This window comes from Aspergillus oryzae, chromosome 2, assembly GCF_000184455.2.
Source record: "Aspergillus oryzae RIB40 DNA, chromosome 2".
NCBI lineage: Eukaryota > Fungi > Ascomycota > Eurotiomycetes > Eurotiales > Aspergillaceae > Aspergillus > Aspergillus oryzae.
Window position 1 is genome coordinate 3,635,686 of NC_036436.1, and position 25,826 is coordinate 3,661,511.

The following is a 25,826-nucleotide window of genomic DNA, read 5'->3' on the forward strand; positions in this document are numbered from 1 at the left end:
TTGGCAAGATGCAGGGTAAAAGAGCAGCAAATGGGCCCAGGCAAAGACAGCATAGACACGACCAACAACTGCAGGAAGGTGTTATTATACATACATACTACCAAATGGAAAAACGTAGGGGCGATATACGTAGCTCGCGCCCCAGTAGTCAAATTCACCCGAGTCGTTGTCCGTGCATGGCAATTTGGGCAATCGATTATAGCAGGGTATGTTGATAAGGCGATCAAAGGTATTACTTGCGGAGACACTCCTGTTAAGGGAATTTGTGATGAGACTGACTGAATCGGAGGTGGTGACGTTGGGGCTGGGTTTTCTTTCATACTGATATATTGTGAGCTTGTAAGCGGGTTTAGTCTAGTAGTATAGAACATAGGAATAGGTATTATTCAGGGATTTCTTTTCATCGGCGCCTACTTATCATTCCCATCATTAGCCCGGCCAGCAGGAGCTGCGCCTGCCTGTCTGTCTCTGTCTTTATCAGCCTCCAGTATTGATGGTTTCTCGGCCATTAAGAATAAGCTATACGTCGATTTTATTTTGTTTAAGGAGAGAGAATGGGGAAAGTAATTGTTTGCGTTCTTCTTCTCCGGGGTAAAGCGGAGTTAATAAGCTAATAAATACCCCTAAGTTAGAGGCTTTGCAAAGGTAGATATCTCTCTATACCCTCTTCCTTCTCTTCCTCCGTCAAATGGAAAAGAATTCCTTTGTCATGTCAGTGGGTGCTCTACGATCTAGTCCACTAGAAAAGTCAATGCCCACCAGGAACCTTGGTTCTGCATGTTCTGGATAAGTCCAGGATCAATGGGATAGCGTAATCCAGCCATATATAATGAGTGGTGTGATTTTGTCTTAGGTGGCCTCGCCTACCATTACCAAATGGGCCAACCAATCTGTATGGCTAGACTTTCGTTCGGATTATTGTGGCCTGCGAGGTTCTAGATTATCGTATCTTTCATCCTGGTATCATAGAAGGGTATTATTGCCTTGTAAGTATAAAACGGGTATTTTACCGTGCCAGTCAGATTAAGTTCAGTATCTCATTTGATAAGGGTTTGAAAGAGTCTCTGCATAGAAGGCAATAATGAGTAGAAAAAGTACAACAGAGTATAATACGATATTGTAAATGGCAGTGACTTTTTTATAACTAGCCGTTTATTCAAGTGGTAGTTCATTTATGAGCTAGCATCACAAGATATAAATACCTTTCATGACCCACCGGCCGTAACCCTAACACCCGATACGAGAGGCAGCCCTCAATATTAAATCGAGCATCCAGTTATCCCCACTCGCAACTACTATCAAAAATCCAGTAATCTCTTAAACAAGCAGTTAAACAAGTGAGCAGTTGCAGGTCAGGTGATGTGGGGTCAAGATCGTCCCCCGCATCTTATCTTTATCTGCGACTCTCCATAAATGATAAGCCGGAATGCCTGAATAGGCAGGTTGGATGAGCACTACATCGGATATAGGATTATAGTGGGGGATTGAGAATGATGATTCTGTATTTAAGTGGAATGTGCACTCATGGTATGCATTATGGTATGCATTATGGTTTCCTATTATTTTATTTAGCGTTGGCTCTGGAGATATATATATCTTTCCATTCTCCTCCGTAGCATCCTCTTTCTGCTGTCAATCTGAATTAACATTTACAATGTTCAGCTCGAACCTCCCTGTACAGTGGCCGGGATGGTCTACATGTTTCTACTTTAGCTTCATCTCCAGCTTCCTATTCTATATAGCAACACGGCAGAAGAAGAATCAATTCACGGATCGCATCGCAAGCAATGACCAAGACGCGGTCAAGCCAAACAGCTACCCACCAGTCGAGCCTCTCCCAGATTTCGATTGGAAGACAAAGGAGCCGATCAAGATACGGCCCTTCAAGCCGAAATACCATCTTACTATGAGTAAGTATGTTTGACATAATAAATCGGACAAGGCTAACCTATCCCCATTCCAGGCATCCAAGAAGGGACAGTCAACGAACTTATCGAAATAGACATGAACTATCTCGATCGCATAAACCTCCGAAAGAGAATCATGGCAGAACATCCTGAAACAGTCCTAGCCGCGGAGGATTGTGTCAAGCCCGCGGTCGACGAATTTTACACCTGGTTGGTGGGAACATATCTACCCACACGGTACCCTCGAATGTTTCAATTGCTGTCGTCCGATGGGGAGAAGTCGGCATTCTTGCATAGTCTGGTCACAGATGAGATTTTTTCACTTTCTCCTGAAGGGAACCCCTTGGATACCTTGCGGGTTATGGGCGGTTTGATTGAGGATGACCTCCTTTTTCTAATGCCCTCCGATGACGGGGACGGCTTTACACTCAGAGGTTTTGTGACGTGCTTTCCGAATGGCTTCAACACTTCGAAGAAGTTGGGCCTTAAACTCCGGGATATTCATAAACCTGTGCCCCAGTACAAAGAGAAGCTGGAGAAGAGTATGGATCGCTTTTCTCAGAGGCTCGGAGTAGGCAGGTTTATTAAACGCGCTAATGTGAGTTGATCTGTATCTGTACTTTGTTGTTTGACCTTGGAAAGTCTGTTGGGCTGATCGTTCTCTAGTGGACTATTACGACTACGGACCAACTGTTCACGCCGGCTGGGAACCACCTTTACGAGGGCGAAGAGATTCCTCAAGAAGAGGTTGATATAAATACTGTGCGTTTCATAGATTTATCTGCATGAAGCGTGGGCTAACACACCGCTAGGCCCGTGTCCGTGTCGAGAGACAATTTCTGCACCGCTTACCTCAAAGCCATGCTCTACTTTTTTCTTTCAAAACTCTTCTGTACAAGCTTCCTGAAATTAAGAAAGAAGGGCTCGGGGAGGTCCTTGCCGAGGCAATTGACGGCTTGAAGCAGGGAAATGCCCCTGGATTCCATTTCTATAAACGGGCTGCGGTTTGGGGAGAATCTGCAAAATCGTATCTTCGAAGCTAAGAGTCGTGAAGTACTCTATATCTAGATTAGCTTCTAGTTGTGTCTTGAGAAGGCGTTGAGTCACGAGAATGTCCTCATAGTATGATATACAACAAAGAGCCTATTCTGGAATATTCATGATTTCTAAGGTGGAAGATTTAGATTAGGCACTATTTGCGCAACAATATTTCAGGAGCAAGCCCTAATCACATAATGAACCCTTCTACCTTATCCACTAATGTCTGCGTCCAATTCGTCCCTGGAGGTTCCTGCCATATATCTCCCAGCAGCTTGATCGCATAGAGCGGGCTTCCAAAGCCCGTACAATCCCAGAGATTCTGTAACTGCATGGTGACAAACTCCCTGTCTTGCTCGGACGAGCACTCCGCCCCGACTATAAAAAATGGCCAAATCAGAATATGGCCCCCGGGTGAAGTTGCATTATAAGAAGCGGTGTCTGCCAGGAACTGTTGAACCAGTTCCGTGATCACCTGGTTTGGCATGTTGGTTGCCCGACTCAAGTATATTTGAGCTGCCGTGCGGATGAGATTGGCTAATTTGAAAATGACGGAAGAATACTCCGGGTGGATTTTGAGACAGCTAAACAAGAAGTCCAGGTCTTTGTTAGACATATTTTCGAGACTTTTGGCTGCGGAAAGACCCATCACTAAGGGTCCTGCATATAGAGACATCCTGTGATATAGCTGTAAGCGTAAGGTTTAAAAGGGTTGAAGGGTTTATGGGAAGGCTGTGAGTACTTTCTTATCTGTTGCGTCAGGAATGTTCCTAGAGGTTCTGTCTCGGCTAGGTCTGAACATTGTTGTGATTCTATGAAGCTCTTCATCATTCGGAGGAGAATATGAAAGTCTGTTCCCACTATGATCATCTGCTCTACAAGAAGAAGGACCATAGTTGCCAGACTCGAGTAATCGATCAACTTGTTTGGGTATTCTGCTTTAGTCCGCTGATTTAATCCTCGAATGGCAGCCATTCGATACTTGGAAGCCAGTGGCTTCCATTCACAATGCTTCAAAGAGATATGGGAAGCGGCGGCGGCTAAAACCGCGCCTTTGACGGTTTGGTCTTGTTCTGACAAAGGTAAAATTAGATCTCGATAGCCGTTGAAGACGGTGTTGAAGGGGCCCATTGCTGGTGCAACTTTCTCCGAAACTGTTGCTACTTAGATTCTATCCGCCATTGTCAATCAAGGAGAAAAGGACTGACAGTATTTGAGTAGAGATCGAGACTGGTGGTCAATATGATCCAAGCCCCGGGATGGGGTAATGTCAAAGGAAGAATTGCTCGACTTGTGTGATGATATGTCATTATTCAGTATTCGAAAGCGAAGTGGTTGTTTGTGCCCATGACCCTTATCCCTCGGAGAGCTGATATCATTACAATCTGTAGAATCAGCAGACATTTGGTGTACTGTTAAGCGATCCGGTGATTGGAGCGAGGTGCCAGAACTGCCGGATGAAAGAATTAACAGTGCCCGACAAAAGAGCAATGGTATAGGTCACACTTTGCATCTGGCACAGGCATCGACTTCCCTGCCAACTTCCCCCTCGATGCAACTCCATCTATGAACCGATACCGTACCCCGAGACCGGAACATGGGAGCCCCTTTTTGACGCACTTCTGGCATGGGGTGCCACGGTCACAGTTAAGACGGCGCTGGGAGCAATTATAGCAACCTGTAGAGGGTATGAGTGAATCGCAACTTTTGCTGAATGAAGATATTACCCTTCACTCTCCATGGCTTTTTCTTGGGGCGCTGGTTTCCGGTCGTTAGAGGGGGGTCATCGAAAGCAAGCATTTCTGAGCGGCCAGGTCAGAGAGACTCAATGAGAGCTGGTAAGCTTTGCTGGTGACAAGGCTATAGTGAACGAAGGCAGTTTAGTTACTTGAATATTCCATATCGTTATCAATGGACCTTCCCCGCATTGGCGATTAGGGTTGAGGGGCGCTATTCCGGATTAGTGCAATAAAATGAGCACTTCGAGATAAGCTTCAGCTTCTACATCATTCGTTGTATCGACGAACTGTGGTAGTCAAGATGGTCTTCAGTTTAGCATGCTGTATGTAGTTCTGAATTACAGAAAGATCAATTGCGAAGAACAATAAACATAACATGTAATGGATCTGCAAACTAGTCTCCTGTCATGCTCACCAAGAGTTGCAGCAACACGGTCACTGCGTTTCCTTTAGGCTCTGATTGGCATTCCAGCGCTCTTCCCATCCAGGGTAGTAAGGGTAGTTATCTAAGGTCGCAGGTTGCCAATCTTCGGGAATAATACCTTGCTCTTTTTGCTCCCTCTCCCAGAGCTCCAGTGCAGGCAGGATAGTGGCCTCAGTATGCCATATATTCTTGTGCTTCAACAAATTTGGCTTGACTTCTCTATAGTTCTTTAGAAAGAGGGAAGGTATGTACGGCTCATTCTGGAATTGGGTCACCGGAGTGAACAACACTCTAAAGCTGAACACCATAGCAGCGGATACCGGGAGGCGTCGGAGAGTTTGCCAGTCAACGCGGAGGTGGTATCGGTCCAGCGCAATATCTGGGTCTTGCGTTTCATGGCGAAGGGCGATTGGATCCCCAGGGGGGATGTGGATTGGTTGATCAATCTCGATACCCCATGATCCACGTTGGATGAGCCCATCCGTGGGCATCTTTGCGAAAAATCTGCGATGTTGGTTAGTGATATCAGCATAGTCGAAACCATCTCCACTGCCTACCTATTCATAGAGAATTGTAATTTCTCTCCGTAATCTGGAACTGGCTCATGAATCTCGTCTATATTTTTGCCCAATTTCAAACCAAGGGACCAGCCGAGAGAGCTACAGATGATACCAGCTCGCAAGACATATGCACCAGTTTCTGGGTCCCTCAACATAATAGCGAAATCTTCAGGAACGTTATTCAAAAGAATATTCAGAGGGTGGATGAGGCGGAGGTCGGTCTCGGTTCCGATAATATCGTTCCGTACGATAGACTGATCGTTGAGAAGCTGGAAATAGTGGGGATATCGTGCACAAACAATACCATCTCCATCAATTCTCGGCAGGCATGCTCGGATCCTGGAAGGTAGTCCAGGACCGATTTACCGTGACGCATGTAAAGTTCCTGCCTCTGCTGAATGCCTAATGTATCATTCCGATCTAGTTCGAGCCGGTGATCGGGATCTAGCTTGTTTAGAGCTGATTTATCAGCACATGGTTCGCTGCCGTACAGTTATAGTAGGAACAAACTCACCCATCGTCTGATTATATGGCCACCTGATAGGTCTATAAGGTCGAGCAATGGCTGTATGTATGTTGAGGTCTGGCTGTGGCTCAGGTAAACGGACACCACTAAGCGTGGCGTAGTCTGGAAAGCGGCCCAGAGATATCATGTCGTCGTTAGAGAATCCAGTGGGGGAACAGAAAGTTCCATGGAGATCTTTGATATTGCTGTCCACTGGTATATGCTTCTGGAGTATCTCAGTGGTTGAAGGGGCTATCTCTTCTAAGCTAGTGGCCCTAGCATCCAGCAGAGGAGACGCTGCCTGTCGGCGACTTGGAGGTACCACTGATTTATATGACACTTGTCCTGGAGTAGAAGATATCTTCTTCTCGGCATTCAAAGGGGGTTGGCGTACTCTAGACGAGGAATGTCCTAGACGGCTAAACATCACCAATAGACGTTTTCTGTTCGTGAAGCACACATAGGCAACAAATGTCAGTGCCGATAACAGCACAAGGTTACCTGTGATATGCCTGTCCTTTGACTCCCGGTTGTGGAAAACTAAAAGACGAAACAAAGGATTAACATATTCCTTGGTCATGTTTATTTGGAGCTCAGGTGTCAATATCAACAAGAATCTCTCAAATCGACCAGGGTATGATAGTGGTTCTTGAATAGAGCACACCGAGAAAGGCGCGAGACACTGTACCAAGTAGACAGTAGTTGAGTACTCCCGTTTGATATCTAGTCAGCGGTTCCGCAAACTTGAAAGTGGCCATCAGAAGCTTATGTGGCCCTTGGCATAGCTAATGTAGCGCTGCTCATTTAGCCTGCCTTTTCAGGTACTAAGGAGATCCGGCATTTGGCGCCATGTAGAGGTCCTACTGGAGAATGATAGCGGAGGAAGGCCCAGGAGCTCCACCTTATATTCCTTTCTTCCAAATTACTCCGATAGTTTAGAATGGAGCTTATAAATGCTGACCATACCGAAGAGGAAATTGTAGGTAGTTTGTACCATTTTGAAGGTAGCTCCGTTCAGCTTGCCCTAACTGCCCCTTACAGGTTATGTTTACCCTCTGATATATATACATTTGTCCTACGAATATAAATATGGCCCTCAAGTAATTTGAATATTGGTCATGATGGGGGCGATGGCTGAAGCGAGGCTGTGCTCTTCTAACTTAACCCCGCACGGCTGCCAACGTGAGTCCTGCATTCATACATACATTCTTCAGTCTGCGTCATGGAAGTTGTTGGTCTCGTATCAAGTTGTATCGCCATAGGAGAACTGGCAGTAAAGTCTCTAAGGCTTCTTCACTCACTACAGCAAAAAGTAAATTACTGTGGGCTTCACTTGCAAACGGTGCGCACGCAGATAAGCGCCGTGAAAGCAGCAGTCACCCACATTCAATCCTGGCTTGATACATGCTCAGGAAACCCATGCATGGTAGAAGGATTGATCGGGGACTTGCAGCTATCACTTGACGGATGCAAGTCACTTTTAGAGATCTTCTCAGAACAGGCAACTCAAGTGATGAAAGAGCAGAACACACAAGGATGGATTGAAAAGATCAAACTTGTTTGGAATGAAACCGACCTCACTCAGTATCGGGACATGCTTCGCGATCAGGTCCAGGCTTTGAGCTTGCTATTACAGGTTGTACAGTTGTAAGTTAGCAACATTCCTTTACCATGCTGCGAGGATAGAGGCTAAACGCTTCCAGGCCGACGCAGTCCGAGCAGACGTCTGCTTTGGCTGTTCCAGAGACCCAGAAGATCACTCAGCGTGCCCGTGATGACTCTACGTCTCGTTTTGCTTCGTGATACAGATACATGTCGTACTATCGGCAACAGACAGGACAACGACGACGGAGAGCGGCTGAGTATGTCTTTTGACTTCGACTCAGAAGTATTTCAATCTCGAGCATATCAGGTGGCGCTCGCTCCATACATTCGGTACAAACTGCTAGAAGATAGAACAGCAGCAAAAGATAAGACAGCAGATAATGCTTCGGTGATGTATGCGGATCCTGTTCAGGAGCTTGTGTACCACTATAGTTACAATGATGTGGGCAAGACCTATGATGACATCCAATCGTTGCCACGCATCGTCTACAGTCTTGGGGTTGAGCAAACTAAATTGGAGAGGTTGCTTCTCGAATCTAAACAAGACCGACGGAGGCAACTCCATCAAAACCTAGCTCGACTGGGCCCAGTACCGCCTGGCACGCTAAAGAGCTTACTATCAGCTTTCAGGACCACGGCAGGCCTGGTTGAGTTGAATCGTATATATCGATTTCCCTATGGCCTCTCTCCAATCACCCTGGATGATCTCAACAGCTTTCGACGTGCCTGGAGGATATGCGATCCCTTTGCCACTGGCTATATACGCCAAACCCAATTTCCACTGCTTCTGCGTGTGAGTGTTCCGTATACCCAGGCCGATCGGGACGCGGATTTACTAATTGCGCAGGAACTGGAGGATCCCTTCTCCGTTCGCCTCTATCATCCCGAATTTTCGATACATAGATTGTTGTCGGGGATTGATACAACACTGGCCCCTCCTGGTTCTGGTCCCTTTTTACAGATCTTGGCGGGGAAACTGGAGAAACTACCGGTGAGCGAGGTAAAAAGGAGAGTCGTGCTTGATCTTCTTTTCAACGAAGTATCGGTTATGCTGAACCCTCTCAGGGGAATTAAATTCGTGTCAGCTCTGGTGAGCATATTAAACTTCAAGAGATCTACTGATGCGGATTGGAGATCAGCAAGCAGCCGCGACGTCTGGCTTGCGGTTCAGCAAAGCTCTTCGACGATGCTTGGGGCCGCACTGCGCCGTCATATTAGACTGATTCGAGCTGAAGAGAAAAGAAAAATCGCTGTTATTATTGGGTTTTTTGACACACTTTATTGGCATCGTCAGTTTTGTCGATGCCTCGAGCGTCGTGCCTCGCAAATTTCGGAAGCTTCGTCTGCACCGTCTCCAGACACCGTGGATCAAATGTGATCACCAACGGGCGTTGTCACTTTAAATGTACCTAATCTTGTGACCGGCATCTTGGCCTTGACATTTTGAAGCTTTCAATGTATGCTTTCCTTGAATTTGAGTCCTGTATAGAATCTCATTCAAACTTCTTGCATCTGATGACTCAAATATACTTGTAACTTCCAAGAATAGCAGAGTTTAAGCTTGAATCCTGGTTCATTACAGCTATTTCATTGATTCGCGACGTGGTAGGTCAATTCTATTAGATTTTATCTTATTTCTCAAGCTGAATCTCTCATCAGCTGGGAGACTGGAGTACGGGGGCCAAACGGGGCAGTGCTGATCTCCATGGACTGCCAAGCCCTAAACCATCATCAACTTTAAGCATTTTGATTGACTGGATAGACAATTTCAATCCGGCCCCCAGATAAGCCGTGCCCAAATAAGACTCGGGCGCCCTATAAGTGGAGCCGCTAAAGGAATCAATTTGTAGCTGAGGGGCTGAGCTGAGCTGAGCGTAGCTTTTCGGACGATACCAATTCCTTAAAATTCTGTTTCCACCCTGCTGAAAAGCTCATTGTGGATTATCGACCCTTTTCAACCGTCATCCGAACCTCGCGATGTCTAACTCACAGCCTGCCCTAGATGTCTTTTTCTACTTCCAGAAGCAAGAGCTTAAGCTCAGCTTCAATTCGCCCAATCAAGCAGCCTTCTACCAAAACCGCAATCGGGAATCCCGCATCTTCGCCAACGAGCCCAATGCCGTTTATCTTCCGCTAGCTCCATCCATGGTCTACCTGCGCGATAGTAGCAAAGGGCTTGTCATTGGCTTTGCAAAGGCAGAGGATGCCGATCTATGGTGTCGGACATCCATCCTGGGCCAGAAACATGGCCACTATGAAGTGCACATCGGACGCGGATGGACAGACGAGCAGCTGAACCAAGCTCTCCAGGTCCAACATCAGCCCTACGTTCCGAAAAGCAACAGCCGACCTCAGAGTATACAGTCCAATATAGAACCCACTCCGCCGTCGAGTTCAGGGTCGGACACCAATATGAAATCCTCGTCCAGTGCTCAAGGACTATCGCTTCCCCGGGACGAATCTCCGTCTTCCAGTCAGTCTTCTCGAGCTTCGTATATACCGTCTTCACTAGCTATTGGTTCCAGCAAGAATACGCAACGGTCAAAATCTCCTGGTCGTACTTTACCGCCCGCATTGCTTCAGGGAACGCCTATGCCTCGCTATTCAGCTCAGGACATACCTTTCTAACTTGAGTGATTTGCTGGTCTATCTCGACGAAGCCAACATGAAGTTCTTTTTCCTTCTTTACTATTGCATGACCTTCCTATTATTCTTTTTGTCGGGTGATAGCGATAAATTTGTGAATTGGCATAGCGTTTACATGAGCTGGGTTCTTCGAGCATGCGACGTTTTCGATTTGATTGCACTTTCCGCATATTGTTCTTTTATCATATGGCCTACACATATTAGAGTTAACTATTGAGAATTCCTTGGCGAGAATAACGATCACATTAGATAAATAGATGACCATCTAGTTTGATTATGGAGGAAAACACCCTGTAGATTTAGCATATGGCCCCTGATATCTGTCGTCTATCTAGAATTGAATCAGGCTTGCGGATACCATACCAGTTCACCATATACTTTGATACTGCGTAGAAGCACTTGAAACGGGAAGTTGATGTCTATTATATGGGGGAAATGGCATACGGGCTTAATTTTCCAGTCATCACCATTAAAATGGGTATCGTACATATCCCAACGTATCAGCCCTTGTAAGCCTCTCGATGAACTCAAGTTAAGCAATAACTGCCTTCCATACTGTGTTTGTCCTGTACATAGATGTATGACATATGTGGGATGAATCTCCACACAGTCTGTAATTAGATTGATATCATTCTGGCGTGGCCATTAGAGATATCTAAGGGCAAGACGCAATATAAATATATGATAAGTTGAAAAGGACGATAGAATAAATTATAATTTGAATAATCAGAAACAAAAAAGTATGGCATAGTTCGTGGATACAAATGTAGTATATAGTTATTTTATATCTCCACCCAAAATACATAAATCTTCTTCAAATACATAAATCAAACCATATAGTCCATACACCCATTGCAATTAACGATCCACAAAAAAAAAAAAAAAAAAAAAAATCGAAGGAAACAATGTAGTAGACAAAAAATGAACCAACGATGTAACAAACCACGCCAAGAAAAACGCAAGACCAAAAATAAGCGCGCGGCTAAGCCAAAGTTTCCGCTCCTCCAGCACTTCCCCGAAAAGGCTCTCCAGAGTCCCATCGATTCCTCCTCCGTCACCACCTCCGTCCCCAAACCCTCACGCCATGCGGTCCCTCTCGCCCGTCCTCGCCTCCCTGGCGAACGTATTCAAGATTCCCATCTCGCAGACATCAACACGGCCGTCCGTGACCCGCGTGTGCAATGAGACCCTGCTGAAGAAATCGACCAGCGGCCCCGTCACCTCCGCTGTCCAGGCCCCGGCCGCCAGATCATTCTCGACCACTAACGCCTTGCTCAAGAGGAAGGGTGGTGGTCCTCGCGGTGATCGTCGAGTTAGTATGTATACTCCTATCATTGTTCTCTTCAATTGTGTATTGAAGTGATTTGTGATTTGTGATTTGTTGTGTTGTCTGGTGATAATGGGATCACCGCAAAGGACAAGTAAAAGAAAAAGTCTAACTAGGTCATTGTAGCTCTGATCCGTTATTTCCTTCATCATCCCAAGACGCCTCGTCCCCTTCGTTTCTCCCGGACTCGTTATCTCCGTCATTGGACCATCCATCGTGCCTGGCAACTGTTCCAGGCGCAGCAGCGTCGCTCCGAGCAGCTGGAGCTCCAGCGCCAGTGGCAAGCGATGAACGCGGCGTGTGAGGAGCTCCGGACTGGAGCCGGAGATGGAGGCAAGCTGTTCCGGAAGTCGATGAACAAACGCGGTGTGTTTAGGGATCTGTTCCCCATTGAGTATGGACGGTTGCAGACTGAGGCGCCCAGTCAGGAGGGCTGGAACCATGAATGGAAGAGGATGGAGAAGAAATGAACTCTAGGGGGTTAGTGTGCGCTTGTTCTAGACGGAGGGAGATCTATGCTGGGCTTTGATGTCTCTGGTTTATTCTATCTATTGCGGGGTATGAAGATATCCTTGTTGGCATGTACTGTACCATAACATTGTTCAATATTTGTTATTTCCTTGAGATTACGCGTTGGTTGTATAGAGACGCTCAGGTCAATTATCGATTAGCATCTAGCTCGTGAGCTGGGCAGGGAAGTCACTTGAGAGTCGAGAATTGTCAGAAGCATATATTGCAGGTTGGCAGCTATTGGTAGTATCAAGATGGCTGACAGTAAAGCAGGAAATATCAATCGCTAAAGATAGAGAATGTGCTAGACAGACAGTGAGAAGACATAGAGAAGAATAGAAGAAGTAAAAGAAAGACAGCATTCATAACGAAGCGGAAAACATGCGCCAAATGGCTAGGTATCATACCAAAGGAGAGACTTCGGAGTGCACTTGGGTATAAAGGAAAGTCACCAAAGTATGTACTCCGGAAAGAAATCAACATGCGTCGTGTCTTTAGAAGAAAAGAAAAGAAAATCCATATGACAGATGAGTTATGTGCGACGGACGCAAAACAGAAGGTGTTGTGTCAAATCGGGAAAAAGTGAAAAAGCCACCCAAACGCCAGTAATGCAAAAGATGTCGATCAACATTCATCGATAATTTTACCCTCCTCCCTTTTGGTAATCCACTCTAAGAACCTGGACGGAACGCGTGGGTCAGATTGAGTCCGTTAGACATACTGAATATGCCAGGACGGCGTGAATATCTCCGTCACTGCTGGCATACCATTGAGCCGAACCCCATTAGTCGACATATATAGCACAAGTCACGGGTAATCCATCATAGCACGATGCAGCACGAACTTTTACGCTTATCGAATGTGAGAAGAGCAGCGCGTGTAACGGCTTCGAAGACGTCGTCCACCCCCTCTCCGGTCAAGGACGAGCATTCGAGGTACTTTCTGGCTCCGATTTGGGTTGATATATCACTCCCTTCCTTCGACGTGACGAATTTTAGGGACTTCTTTCTCATCTCCTCAATCGCGAGAGGGTCTTCCCGGAGATCTTTCTTTAAGCCAACTAGGATTATCGGCACACCTGGGCACCGCTCATTGGCCTCCTCGATCCACTACGGTAAAATTAGGTGAGTCTGAGCCAGTAAGTGGCGGGGAAAGCGAGGCACAAACCTTGTGCTTGACGTTCTCCAAGGAATCCGGAGTATCCACCGAGAACCCGATCAGAATCACATGCGCTTTGGAATATGCTAGTGGACGCAACCGTTCGTAGTCTTCTTGACCAGCCGTATCCCATAATGCTAATTGTACCGACCGGCCATCAACTCTGCAATCCGTCACATAATTCTCGAAAACCGTGGGGACCTGGATCAACACGCGCGATAGTCAGACCATGCACTAGGCAGAAACGATCATTGAGAGGGCATAGGGTTACGGACATAATGCTGTCAATGGAACCCAACAGTTAGCTTGTGTCTTATACATTCTTATCGGACTCGACGTAATCCAGGCAGTACTTACAGTCGGAAAATAACCGAGGGTGAAGACACTCAGCAAACTAGTTTTCCCACAGGCACCATCTCCGATAATCACCAACTTCCTATGTAATTCTCATATTAGTATCATAATGAACGGAAGCAGGATTGAACACGAGCTCAGTTTTAATTTCTGAACCACGAGAGGGGACGCAACAGAAGTGACCGTCACGAGAGCGCATGAGACGAGTAGCACTCAAGTAAAGAAAAAAAAAATGAAAAAAAATGAAGCAATGAATCGTCGGACGGCGAGGACCATTCCGACTGTGTAGGCATTGTCGCACATACCTTCGCATCACATTGTCATTTTGTTGTTGGGCCATTTTCTACGTGGGCTGACGCTTCGGAATCCCTTCGTCAAGATAACACGGGGCGCTGACCGAAGGGGTATAAGGAACGCGACCTGAGTGGAGGGTGGGCGCTGATATGCCCTTGGTCGGAGCTTTGGACTTTCAGGTACCCGGCCAGCTGTAGTAAATCACTGAGGATGGAAGGGCTGAACAGGGAGATGTTTTATTATTGACAGCAGCCTAAAAAGGAGTGGGGACAATAAATTGTTGCGGAATCCCCTCCCCCGAACAAGGTAACTGGTACTAGTAGTAGAAGTAAGTAACTAAGATGATGATTGAAGATGATGGGCTTTTGGGGAGGGAAAAAAAGACGAGCAAGCCGGTGGTTCTGGAAGGCGGTCGAGGTGAGGCTGAGGAGACTAACAGGTTCAATTAGATTGATCGGCCACACTTTTTTGGGAGGGGGGAAAGAGAAAGAAAGGATGTGGTCTGGTTCTGTCAAGAAATTCAATCCAATTGTACGGAAGTATGGGTAATGACTGGGAAGATCCGCTTTAATTACACTTACGCGGGATTTGACAGGGTGCCGCCGAGGTCTTATGATTGGTTCCTTTTTCTTTTCCTTACGGGTAACGGTACCGATCCAGGTTAAGAAAGAGAAAAGAAAAACTAGAAACTCGAACAATAATATAATCGGTAATAATCAACTGGATTGAAAGAAGTAGGAGAACCGTATCGGAAAAGAACAATACATATACACACACTTTCACTGCCCGGATTTCAAGGTCACACCAGTCAATGTTTAAATAGAAAGGAAACCATGGAAGAGGAGAAGTTAGAACCAGTCACTGATATTAATAGCTATTCGTCCATCGTCCATCGCCCATAATCAACGCAAAGGATGAGATCGGCCGATGGGTGCCGCAGCTGAAAGGGCAAGCCAAGGTCAATCCACTTGTTACTAAGGTTAGAGGTTTGTCTCAGACATCGACCGGCTAGACGTTCATTATTACCGTATAGTCGCTGTCACTATTCCCTTTCAGTGGAGGAAATGCGCTGCGATAGCCGATAGGAGAAATGTTAATAATAGACCGAAGGGATGCTGTCCTTCCTTTCCCCGGAGTTGCCGAAAACCTCTTCCATATCCGTGGAGGGAGCTTCTTCTTCATCATCTCCTTCTTCCGTCATATACTTCAATCATGCTCAGGATCAGCCGTGGGTTTTGCTACAATGGTCGACGGCATATCGTTGAACTTAATAATTTGGATCAGGAACTAACTTCCCCACCGAGTTGTAACGTTCAAACAAATTTAATTTTAATAAAAATAACATCAGAATCAAAATAAAAAAAGAAGGTACTATCTAGACATGGGTTCTAGCCCTATAACCCATGTCGGGGAGTGTTTTTTAGTTGAGGAAGTCGTAGAATCCTGGATCTTATATGATCTTAGCTAATGATTGCAAACCAATAGAAAAGAAAAGAAAGAAAGGAAAAGCATAGAAGAAGAATTGCAAAGGGTGTTGATGACGCTGATGAGCATGGGTATCACATGATGTGCAACGATTGTCTACCGCCCGGCAGAATGTCCACATGGGATCCCGATGATAGCCTACCCTTGATGCCTAATTCCTCAGGCCATCAATCTCGCTTGCGGCGGCTATCCTTTTGCGGCCAGCGGCACGGCAACCATCCAGAGCCCAAAGTCCGGCGTCAAGATCCACCATCCAAATCTACGCTCATCATCTTCAACCAATTTCACTATCCCGCTTTGGCTGCGCTTGTTCGCCGACGACCAGCGTAGTTCTGATCCGTCTCCCTTCTTGATACCCTAAGTTTTTTCCGGCCACATTGGGGCCCCCCTCCATTCGCCCTTGACGCCTGGGCCCCCTCGTCGTGCGGCTCGGGTCCTTTCCACCCCTCTCCGCCCTCATTCCCCGTTTGTCGGCCTGGCGTCTGACCTTGACGAACCTTTGCTCTCCGCCCGCCACTCGTTTACTTCCCCCAGAACACTCGGACTTGAAGCTCGACTGTTCCCTTTTGTTCCCCCGCCGGATATAAGCATCTCGGACTCGTTAAAGAGAGATTGCTGGTGAGCTTTCGAGTGGTCATTGACGATTATATAAGCCGTCCTTCCTCTGACCAGTTCGCGCAACGTTTTAGCATGGTGGCTGGGCTGGAAGAAAGCTAGAAGACCTTACACCATCTTTCTAGGCCTACAAAAGGCAACGCATGATCCCATGGCCCCTCCGCGCCCTCCCCGATCTCCTCCTAGCTCCACAATGCCAGATCATATGTTGAGTGCACCTCTACGCCCCACCAATGGCGACACTCACACTCCGAATGAAAACCTTCCCCCATCGTCGTTAGATACGAAGCCTATGTCAGTGAACCGCAAGAAACAGAAACGCCGCCAGAAGCAGGCCGCACGTTTGGCCGCAGAGCGCCAGTTTGAAAACGGAGTCATACACCCGGATGCCGCAGACCGAAATGGTCTCGGTCCCGCTGGGCCAGGAAGTCATATATCTGATGAACCGGAGATCGACCACCCTGCGAATGGAGACGCGTATCACGATGATGAACTAGACGCTTACAGCGCGCATCAAGATTTCCAGCTGGACACGCATGGGCCCGATGATCAGAAATCGACGAGTCGAAAATCGAAAAAGAAGAAAGGAAAGAAAAACCGTGCCAACTCGCAAACTCTTGGTGATGAAAGTTCCACTCCACAATCCACCCCATCCGTCTGCATGACACACCCTCTTCCGCCGCCTCTCCCACCGCATCTGGGCCCGCGTACGCTTGTCAAACCGTCCAAAGATCGCAGCATATGGAATACTTCCACGCAAGAAGAACGCGAGAATATCAAAACATTCTGGCTCGAGTTAGGTGAGGAGGAACGAAGGCAGCTGGTCAAAGTGGAAAAGGATGCGGTATTAAAGAAGATGAAAGAGCAACAAAAACACTCGTGCAGCTGCACCGTATGTGGAAGGAAGAGAACGGCGATTGAAGAAGAGCTTGAGGTGCTGTATGATGCATACTATGAAGAGCTGGAACAATACGCCAACAACAATCAAGGATCGTTTGAGAAAGGTGCACCGATTGTCCCCCCACCCCGACTCTATCAACCACCGCTGCGATCGCCCGGACAACATACTCGGACACATGGTCAATATCACCCCTCAAGAGGTCGCATTCACGAGTTGCCTGAGGATGGTGAAGACTTGGAGGAAGATTACGACGAGGATGATGAGGACGATGAACCGTACAGTGATGACGACTTCGAAGACGAAGAAACGCGTGCAGCTCGCGCAGATTTCTTTGCCTTTGGGAACAGCTTAACTGTCAAAGGTAAGACGAAACAGACGCCAATTCATTTTGTTTTTTCTCTTATGGAGCATGCGAGCTGATTTCATTCACTTTTATGTTCGCTCAGACGGGATTCTCACAGTTGCAGACGATCTCTTAAAGAATGACGGGAAGCATTTTATCGATATGATGGAGCAACTGGCCGAACGTCGAATGCAACGAGAAGAAGATACACAGTACGGAATAGCCGCAGCTCATCAGTCCCTCCATAGCGGTCATAATCATGGTCCTTATGACGATGAGGATTATGATGACGAAGAGGATGACGACTACGATAGTCAGGAGGAAGAAGACTATGAGGAGGACGAGATGGTCTGTCCTGGAGTCAACTATTTCCCCGACAACGTGTTGCAGTGCAAGCTGACACATTGTTCTCAGGATGCTATGACGGAGGAGCAACGGATGGAGGAAGGCCGGCGAATGTTCCAGATATTTGCAGCTCGAATGTTCGAACAGCGCGTATTAACTGCCTACCGAGAGAAGGTTGCCGAGCAACGCCAGCAGAAGCTAATTGAGGAACTCATGGAGGAACAGACCCGCAACGAACAACGAAATGCCAAGAAAGCTCGAGAAGCGGAGAAGAGGAAAGAGAAGAAACGTCTTCAGAAACAAGCCAAAGACGAGGAAAAGGCACGAAGGGAAGCAGAGAAGGCCGCAGAGGAAGCCGCAGCTAAAGCTGAGCATGAGAAGAAGTTAGAGGAACAGAGGAAGAAGCGAGAAGAGCAACGAAAGAAGCGAGAAGCCGAGCGGAAGGCCCAGGAGGAGGAGCGCGCGAAAAAGGAAGCGGATAGACAACGGCGACTGCGCGAAGAAAGAGAACGACAAGCGGATGCAGAACGAAAGCAACGGGAGCAGAAGGAGCAAGAGAAGAAACGGCGAGAAGAGGCCCGGAGAAAGGAGCGGGAGGAACGTGAGTCGCGAGAGAAGAAGGCGAAAGAAGAGCGCGAGCGCAAGGCCCGTGAGGAGCAAGCAAAGAAGGCTGGGCAAGACCCTCAAGAGCGTAAACGTTTATCGCAACAAGGACCGGTACCTATTGCATCGAATCTGCACTATCCAGGACTTCCGGGTCACCTTCAGTCTCCGCACTACCAAGCTGCTACACCAGTTGTACCTCAGGCGCCTACTCCGGTCAAGGCCCGTCAGCCATCCCAGCAAGACTCCCACACATCCTCCCCGCGGTCTCAACCGGCCAGCACCGAACCATCACAAGTGTCCATCTCTCCACGATCGATGGCGCCATCCCAGTCGTCCGGGGCCTCGAGTGTAACCTCCAAACAAGGTCACGCTCAGCAACCCATGCTTCATCATCCCCAACCCTCAACACCACTGTCGCCACTTGGATCGATAGGGAGATCTTTTCCGCCGGGATTCTCGAATGGACTACCGCCGAATCCCCCTGGTTTAGCTGGGATTGTCCCTCGGCCGCCAATTGGTCATGAATTACCCACGTACCCACCGCATTCTACGCCTCTCATGAGTCAACTGCGAGGATTTACTGCACCTAATGGGATCCCTGTGCCTCCCCCGGGTATAAACGGAGCCCGTCCGATACCGCCTGGACGAGGGTTTCCCCTTGATCCAGGCCACGGTCTCCCATTCCATTCTCAACAGCCAATGTCACCGTTCTCTACTCAGCCTGGTGGCTTAGCACACGGACATACCAGACAACCGTCAGGCTCATTTGAGAGGTCTCCCCTCGATAGTCATGCCCAACCGTTCTCTATCTCCCGACCGAGCCCCATCAAGCGTCCATCTAGTACCCAGCAAGAAAAGGGTGATGCCAACCACGCTATGCAGCGGCATATGGACAGTTTGAGTGCTCAGCTGGGTAGCAGTGCCCTTCTTGACGACGCCGATATTCCTTTTACGTCGAACTTGTCACAGTCACTTCCTGGTGCAACAGCGCCGGGGTCTCTACCAGGACCGGCACGAGCCAGCTTTGCAGCTCCCTCGTTGTTCCCAGATCCCCTTAGTGGTAAGTTTACCCAACCGAAATAATAGCCCACAGCGGACCCAGAAGCATAGAGCACTAACACTTCCACAGCACCGAAACACACAAATTTCCCTGTCAATCCTGGTGTAGGCGGCAGCACGTGGGGAGCACAACTCCCCTTTGGGGCTTCTGCTTTCCCCGGCGCCTCGACATGGGGAACTGTTCACGGTCAGTAACAAAGGCAAGCAATTTCATTATGTTCCACTGCTAACGGTAATATCAGGGGGCGGTTGGTCGAACAATGCGTTCGGGTCCGGAGGTCATCATCGTGCGCACACGTCGCGACCTGTTGCCATCCGGCTATTGGTGATCCAAGCCTGTAAGCAACTAAACACCATGAGTCCCTCCAAGGGGGCGGCTGGTTACCACGACGTGAACCACGTTCTTCGCCAGGTTGACCAGCTCCGGCCTCCAAACGAGCCCTCCATCTCGCTCAAAGAGATGCTCGACATCTGCGACACAGAAGGCAACACACAAAACGGCGGTGGCTCATTCTTAACCAAGAGCGATGAGACCGGCGAATACGTCAAGTTCGAGTCAGATACCAATAGTGCAGCCTCAGGCCACAGAGGCAGCATTGTACCCGGTGAAATCGGCAGTCCAGTTCCAAGCAGTAGCATACCAGCATTCGGCGGCATCGGCAGTACAGCATCAGTGCTACGACAATTTTCTTCTCCACCCACGGGGTTCTAGGCGTTACCGGGGCTTTCATCACACAGCATTCAATTCTATCTACCACTGGAAATGGGGAATCTTTGTTTTTTGCTTTTTCTTTTTTACTACTTGCGGTTTGGGGAACGATTGATCGCTGAAATGCCCCCTCTGTCCAAGCGTCATGTCATGTGTTTCACGTCTTTATCATACGGTTTCCCACTTGATGGTTCTCGCTTTCTTTTCTTCTTCTCTTGTGTTGTTCTTTATCTTTTTTTTTTTTTTTAAACCTGTTCGAGTTAATCCTCGCGCACGGGCATTATCATGTCTTGTATGGCTTATTTGCAGAGATTCCCATGGAGCAAACGTCTCTCCGTGTCAAACAATTGCACGATCGATTTGATCTCACCATGCTTGTTCTCGTCATAATTACTAGTAGACTACTTTGATCCAGGCTACTGCTGTAATGAAATATCCGCATTGGAAGAGCTTTGAACAAGTTACAAAGTAAACTACTCCGATCACGTGGAATATTAACCCTCTCACTCACTCATTGGTCAAATTTTTCTTGAGTAACCGGTCAAATTCTATGATGACAATAATAAAAAGTGAATATTGGGTATGATAGTCTGACGAAGGACAACAGATGATGATACACCTATATGATCGTATCACAAAAAAGGTGGGGTTCTGAATTATAGAGAGAAGGGAATCTTACAGGTTTTGCATGCTAGGAGAGACGAGACACAGACAATAGGCGGGGCAGGTAATTCATCGGGGGAAAGGAAACTCAAATGGAACAAAGACAGAGAAGAAACAGGTACACACGCATCATGTCATACAATCATTCTCACTGCTTAAACTCCGTCACAACACCTTCATACTCTCTTGACCGGATGTAGTCCAAGGTGCGCTGGAAGTGGCGTATGGGTCCCTCCAAGCTGGGGTTTGGCTCGTCTTCGTTCGTTTGCAGGTTAGAGTGGATGAGCTCGATGAGGCCGTTGAGATATTTGGTGGTTACGGTTTCGTTCTGTTGATCGAAGTAGTAGACGTAGCGGTTTAGGATCTCGACGAAGAGCTCAACGGACACAGCGGTGTCCATGCAGGCGTCCGCAACGCGGAGAGCACGTTGAAGACATTCAAGTACGCGCTTACCGTCGCGGTAAAGCTGTTGACCGGTTAGCCTTTTGTTAGAAAAGAAATTGGGTTGTTTGTGGAGATGTCAAACGGGGCGAAAACGTACGTTCTTGGGATCGTCCTCGCCTCGTTGTGGGTTTTCCACAACCCACCACAGGTGACTGGCCAGGTACACCGCTCGGCATTGATCGGGTTTCTTGAGCAACTTGCTACCGTGCAGGGCGGCCTTGGTAATGAGTGTGTCGTAGTTCTCCTTACAGAATCCCCGGGATCCATGGAGAGCGCCAGCAATAATGCAGACCGCCTGGAACTGAGCACGGGAGTCGCTGATGGAGTCCTCATAGATGGTAAAGGCTTGTGCAAAGAACTCATAACTAAATTCCTCAAACCCTGTCTGGTCGGCCACCTCACCGCACATTACGAATAGGCGTAATGCCAGATCAGCACAGCCAGGGTTCACACGTTGATAGAGGTTGTTGACACATTGGTGCATGAAGCGGTAGAGCGCCGACGATTGCGACTGCCAATTGTCATCATAATGCTCGCGGGATTTCAGCTTACGTGCCAGCCGTATCGAAGCGGTGATGAGAGCTGGAGTCGTGTAGCGGATCCGCTCGTTACCATCGGCGTAGGCTTTGCGAGTTGCTTGAAGTAGCTATCGACAAGTTAGCCAAGTGCAAAGGGAATAAGTGCGATTTGAGTTCGGCCATATTACCTTCAACTGGGTATCATTTTCTGGAGCTTGAATAAAGTGGATTAACCGCCCAAGCCACCCTTGTTCCTCGATGGTCTCATCCGTCTCACCTCGGCGCTGGGCTTGCAAACCAAGTCCCATAGCTTGCTGTGTGCCTTCCTTGATCAGGACCCTCAACGCTTGTAACACACGGTCCAAGTTCTCCGTAGTGGTGATAAGCGTCCGGTTCTTCAGAATGCTACGGGCAATCTCGCCTGCAACGGACCGCCTTGTAGTATAGGACTGCGCTGTCAAGAGAGGAAGATAGTGTGGCAGAGCCAATGCTGTGAAGATCGAGACGTATGAGCGTAGAGGAGCAAGGAGAAGATGTAAAAGGTTCTGCTGTGTCGGAGCAGAGTGCAAATCTGCGTGATCAGCATACTCCGCAGTCTCGCGGGTAGCGAAATCGAGAATCTGGTCGACGTATTCTAGTTGGTTGGGATACGTGTTCAGCGCAAGATTAACGAGTGAAACCAGTAGAGCCATGGTATCTTGGATGGGGAGGCCACGCGATTTGATTAGGTTGACCACCTGCCCGTAAAATACATCGTAAAGCTTGACGTCTGTCGGGATTTTAGCCTTCTCATCTTTGTCGCCGTTCGTGCTAGCGCTGGGTTCTGCCTCTGCTTCCTTTGTAGTTGCGGCCTCATCTGACTCCTTTGAGGTCTGCTCTACGCCGTTCTCCTGGGCAGCGTTCGTATCAGCATCGGCATCGGCATCGGCGGGTACTTCCTTCTTGGACTCCTCTGCGACTTTGAGGTTTTCGAGCAGTTTAGTAACCGCTTCTTCTTCGCTTTGCTTTCTAGATTCTGGATCAGCAGACGACTCGGTCTCACGTGCCGCATAGGCCGACAAGCGGTCCATAAGACCAATGACGATCTTCTTCAGGTCCACATGTGGGTTGAGCCGGGCAATTGCAGAGAGCAACAGGTCGAGTGTGTGAAGATGGAACTCATCCGGGAAGACCTTTGTGATTACTACAGCTCTGATTTAGTACTTCGGCTCAGAATGTAATGGCGATTACCCTCTTACCTTCCAGTAAATATTCTTGCGCCAACACATCCCGACATTGGACGACTTGTTCGAGCAAAGCCTGCAGGATACCAGACTTGTAACCCTCCAGGTCAACCAACTGGCTAAGTCGGACAACATTGCTTCCAACCAGAAGCTCCAACTCCCGGCGCTCCTGCATTCTCTTTTCCCGTTCCCGAGAAGGGCCCTGGTGTTGAAGTCGCACCCACAGCTTGTTCATCTCCACGAAATTGGTCAGGACGAAATTGATTGAGTCTTGCATGTTACCCTCGGGACCGTCCCCGGATCCCGTGGGTAGATGATCCCTCGCCTGTCCGGAGAGATAGTACCTCAAGAAAAGTCCTCGAATAGGATGCTGTACGCCTCGGCTCATCTCCATCATATCCTTCATGATCTCTTTAATCGGGGCATCCTCCACAGACATGTATACAGTGCCGACAGTGATCATCAGATAGAGTCGCGGGATAATGTTACCGGCATACTGGACCAGTTCATACAGGTCCGCTAAGTGGTTGACGGGATGGTTCTCTTTCAGGTAAACGGAGAGGTGTCGCAGCGCATCGAACACAGCCATGTACAGTTCGTAGTATTGCTTCGGGCCTAAGCTCGGCGTCCGTAGTTCAGAGACTAAGGTCGACCTGGACCAATTGACACAACATGTTAAACCCTACACCAACTGATTCCGCTGCTGCCTTGGGGGGGAACCGGGAGGTTGAGCTCACCCGCATTTGAGCGCATCCATTAATTTTCCCGGGGTCTCTAGACATTTTCGCATCATCTGTGACTGCTGCCGCACCACTCCCAATGCCTCCTCAAGGAGACGGCTCTGGTCTTCGGAGGGGGTTATCGGGGTGGCCATCGTGACGGATATGGTGGGAGAGTAGAGGGGAGAGTCGGGGGGCTGAGTATCGGCGGTCAACACCTGTCAAAATGGCAGGAGAGAGGTGGAAGTGCTTCAATGGCAAGGGAGCCGATGGTAATAGCGCTAAAAGGGAAAAGGATCAGGGAACTCCTGGTCCATAGACAGGAGGGAGGAAAGATTAATCAACAACAGCAGAAGAAGAGGCGCAGTGGATTGACATGCGATCACATTCGATGGGGTCGCTGCTTGTCGTCTTATGTAAGAACGCTAATGTACCAACTGACGTAAGGTACCGTACGGAGTACCGGGCGCCGTACACAGGATACCCATTCGGGATTAGCGCGGTCAAGTATCGTACAGTGTTGTTTGATATATGCATTTTAATTCTCCCTCTCTATATACTCATTGAAAAGTTCAAGCCATCTAATCTATCCAAATATGCCAACTCTTAAGGGAACAATCTAGTAACAAGGGCGAAAAAGAACAAACCCCACCGAGAAATAAACACGCCAAAGGAAAGACACACAAAACGCCATATGCATATGAATAATGTATCATCATCACATCGAACATCAAGTTCAATCATCAAAAACTCGAGAATGAGAAGGAAAGCGTGCCAGTGATCATCCGTCATATTCATCAATCTTTTCATATCGTACCCGTCAACTCATTGTTCACTTCGCTCATCTTGTAAGCGATGAAGTGGCCAATCACTTTGGCCAAGAGACGCAATCTGTCACTTGCACACGTTCAGGCATGTTTCACATTTTGCATCAACCTTAAGCGTCAAGCGATGTGCCGTTCGAGCTCCTCTTCGCCACAGCATTGCTGTCATGTACGCGGGTGGAGTTGAGGGCATCACGAAGGTAAAGAACAGCACGATCAGTGAGGTTCAAGCCACGAGCCTTGATGTGGGAGTTGGTGCTGTTGCTGCGCGCCGTGATGGTGTTGGCCTCGGTGCTGTTGCTGCGAGCGACAACAGCAGAGGCGGTGTTATTGGTGCGGGCCGCCAGGCGAGAGTTGACAATGTTGCTGCGAGCACCCAGACCAGAAGCAGTACCGTTGCCCCGAGCGGCAATCTTGAACTCTGTGCTGTTTCCACGGGCAGTGAGGATGGTAGTACTGTTGCTCCGAGCAGTGAGCTTAGATTCTGTGCTATTACTGCGAGAAACCAAAGAGGCAGTGTTGTTGCTTCGACTGTCAAGGTGAGACACAGTGCCATTGTGACGAGCAGCAAGATCATGAACCTCAGTGCTGTTCGCCGAGGAAGACCTCCGGACTCTCCGGGCAGTGGCGTTCAGTCCTCGAGCCACGACCGGGGACTCTCCGCTGGGAATGCCAGTTGGCAATGGCCCGGCGCTCCAAGACGAGGGAGAAGGAGTGCTAGAAGGGGACGATGATGGAGTGTGGGTGATAGTGATTGTCACCGGAGTCTGTGGAGGAGAGCCGACAGTGACAGTTTCAACGACGGGGGTCGCTTCGGCGCTAGGTTGGCCGCCAACATTCACAACAGAGTATGGCACCTCCCTGCGCGCGAGGATATCATTTGCCTTAGGACGGAGGAGAGGAATTGCTTGAGCACCAAGCGAGGAGAGGACTAAGAGCAATGTTGAGGTATGCATATTGAAGAGATTTGGGAAGCGGAAAAGTTGTAACTGTGAAAAGAGGAAGTAAAGACTAGATTATAAACACTCTATAGAATGAAGAATGAGGATAATACAGCGGATAATACCCCAGATAGACTAGACCAGATGGATATATCAAGACCGAGCAGGGGAGGGATGGCCCCCAATTTATGATCCGCAACTAGATAGACAACCGGTAGTCTAGAAGGAACTAAAACCACCCAATCTATTTAGTCAATATCAAGTTTTCATCATCGGACGGCAGAGAGACCCATCTGACGGGGTAATATGCAGGCTGGCGCATCCATGATGGCCTGGGCGACAGCCGTCAAAGGAGGCTGGGAGA

The 25,826-nt window shown here is 48.2% G+C and overlaps 10 protein-coding genes across 10 annotated transcripts; 5 read left to right on the forward strand and 5 right to left on the reverse strand.

Moving 5' to 3' along the window:
* Positions 1–1,654: 1,654 nt before the first annotated feature.
* Positions 1,655–2,950, forward strand: AO090003000577 (heme-dependent oxidative N-demethylase family protein; the record flags this gene model as incomplete). Its single annotated transcript, XM_023234945.1, has 4 exons — positions 1,655–1,910; positions 2,003–2,505; positions 2,574–2,669; positions 2,720–2,950. 4 exons carry the CDS (start codon positions 1,655–1,657, stop codon positions 2,948–2,950), a joined length of 1,086 nt encoding a protein of 361 aa, XP_023090012.1.
* Positions 2,951–3,135: 185 nt separating this feature from the next.
* On the reverse strand, positions 3,136–3,594 carry AO090003000578 (uncharacterized protein; the record flags this gene model as incomplete). The annotated part of the gene is made up of 1 exon (XM_001819693.3): positions 3,136–3,594. The coding sequence occupies one exon, from the start codon at positions 3,592–3,594 to the stop codon at positions 3,136–3,138; it is 459 nt and encodes a 152-aa protein (XP_001819745.3).
* A 1,525-nt stretch (positions 3,595–5,119) lies between these two features.
* AO090003000579 (heme-dependent oxidative N-demethylase family protein) lies at positions 5,120–6,753 on the reverse strand (the record flags this gene model as incomplete). The annotated part of the gene is made up of 4 exons (XM_023234946.1): positions 5,120–5,612; positions 5,666–6,007; positions 6,035–6,070; positions 6,143–6,753. 4 exons carry the CDS (start codon positions 6,751–6,753, stop codon positions 5,120–5,122), a joined length of 1,482 nt encoding a protein of 493 aa, XP_023090013.1.
* Positions 6,754–7,395: 642 nt separating this feature from the next.
* Positions 7,396–9,156, forward strand: AO090003000580 (uncharacterized protein; the record flags this gene model as incomplete). The annotated part of the gene is made up of 4 exons (XM_023234947.1): positions 7,396–7,820; positions 8,007–8,571; positions 8,626–9,067; positions 9,137–9,156. 4 exons carry the CDS (start codon positions 7,396–7,398, stop codon positions 9,154–9,156), a joined length of 1,452 nt encoding a protein of 483 aa, XP_023090014.1.
* A 599-nt stretch (positions 9,157–9,755) lies between these two features.
* Positions 9,756–10,406, forward strand: AO090003000581 (uncharacterized protein; the record flags this gene model as incomplete). Its single annotated transcript, XM_023234948.1, has 1 exon — positions 9,756–10,406. The coding sequence occupies one exon, from the start codon at positions 9,756–9,758 to the stop codon at positions 10,404–10,406; it is 651 nt and encodes a 216-aa protein (XP_023090015.1).
* Positions 10,407–11,508: 1,102 nt separating this feature from the next.
* Positions 11,509–12,221, forward strand: AO090003000582 (mitochondrial 54S ribosomal protein mL40; the record flags this gene model as incomplete). Its single annotated transcript, XM_001819697.3, has 2 exons — positions 11,509–11,740; positions 11,878–12,221. The coding sequence occupies 2 exons, from the start codon at positions 11,509–11,511 to the stop codon at positions 12,219–12,221; spliced, it is 576 nt and encodes a 191-aa protein (XP_001819749.1).
* An 861-nt stretch (positions 12,222–13,082) lies between these two features.
* rho2 (putative Rho GTPase Rho 2) lies at positions 13,083–14,113 on the reverse strand (the record flags this gene model as incomplete). The annotated part of the gene is made up of 4 exons (XM_023234949.1): positions 13,083–13,370; positions 13,429–13,620; positions 13,777–13,855; positions 14,079–14,113. The coding sequence occupies 4 exons, from the start codon at positions 14,111–14,113 to the stop codon at positions 13,083–13,085; spliced, it is 594 nt and encodes a 197-aa protein (XP_023090016.1).
* Positions 14,114–17,969: 3,856 nt separating this feature from the next.
* Positions 17,970–19,132, forward strand: AO090003000585 (putative stress response protein Nst1; the record flags this gene model as incomplete). Its single annotated transcript, XM_023234950.1, has 2 exons — positions 17,970–18,357; positions 19,059–19,132. The coding sequence occupies 2 exons, from the start codon at positions 17,970–17,972 to the stop codon at positions 19,130–19,132; spliced, it is 462 nt and encodes a 153-aa protein (XP_023090017.1).
* Positions 19,133–20,941: 1,809 nt separating this feature from the next.
* On the reverse strand, positions 20,942–23,852 carry AO090003000586 (vacuolar protein sorting-associated protein 35; the record flags this gene model as incomplete). The annotated part of the gene is made up of 5 exons (XM_001819700.1): positions 20,942–21,259; positions 21,335–21,883; positions 21,944–22,938; positions 22,994–23,631; positions 23,716–23,852. The coding sequence occupies 5 exons, from the start codon at positions 23,850–23,852 to the stop codon at positions 20,942–20,944; spliced, it is 2,637 nt and encodes an 878-aa protein (XP_001819752.1).
* Positions 23,853–24,634: 782 nt separating this feature from the next.
* Positions 24,635–25,477, reverse strand: AO090003000587 (uncharacterized protein; the record flags this gene model as incomplete). The annotated part of the gene is made up of 1 exon (XM_001819702.3): positions 24,635–25,477. One exon carries the CDS (start codon positions 25,475–25,477, stop codon positions 24,635–24,637), a length of 843 nt encoding a protein of 280 aa, XP_001819754.3.
* Positions 25,478–25,826: the final 349 nt, after the last annotated feature.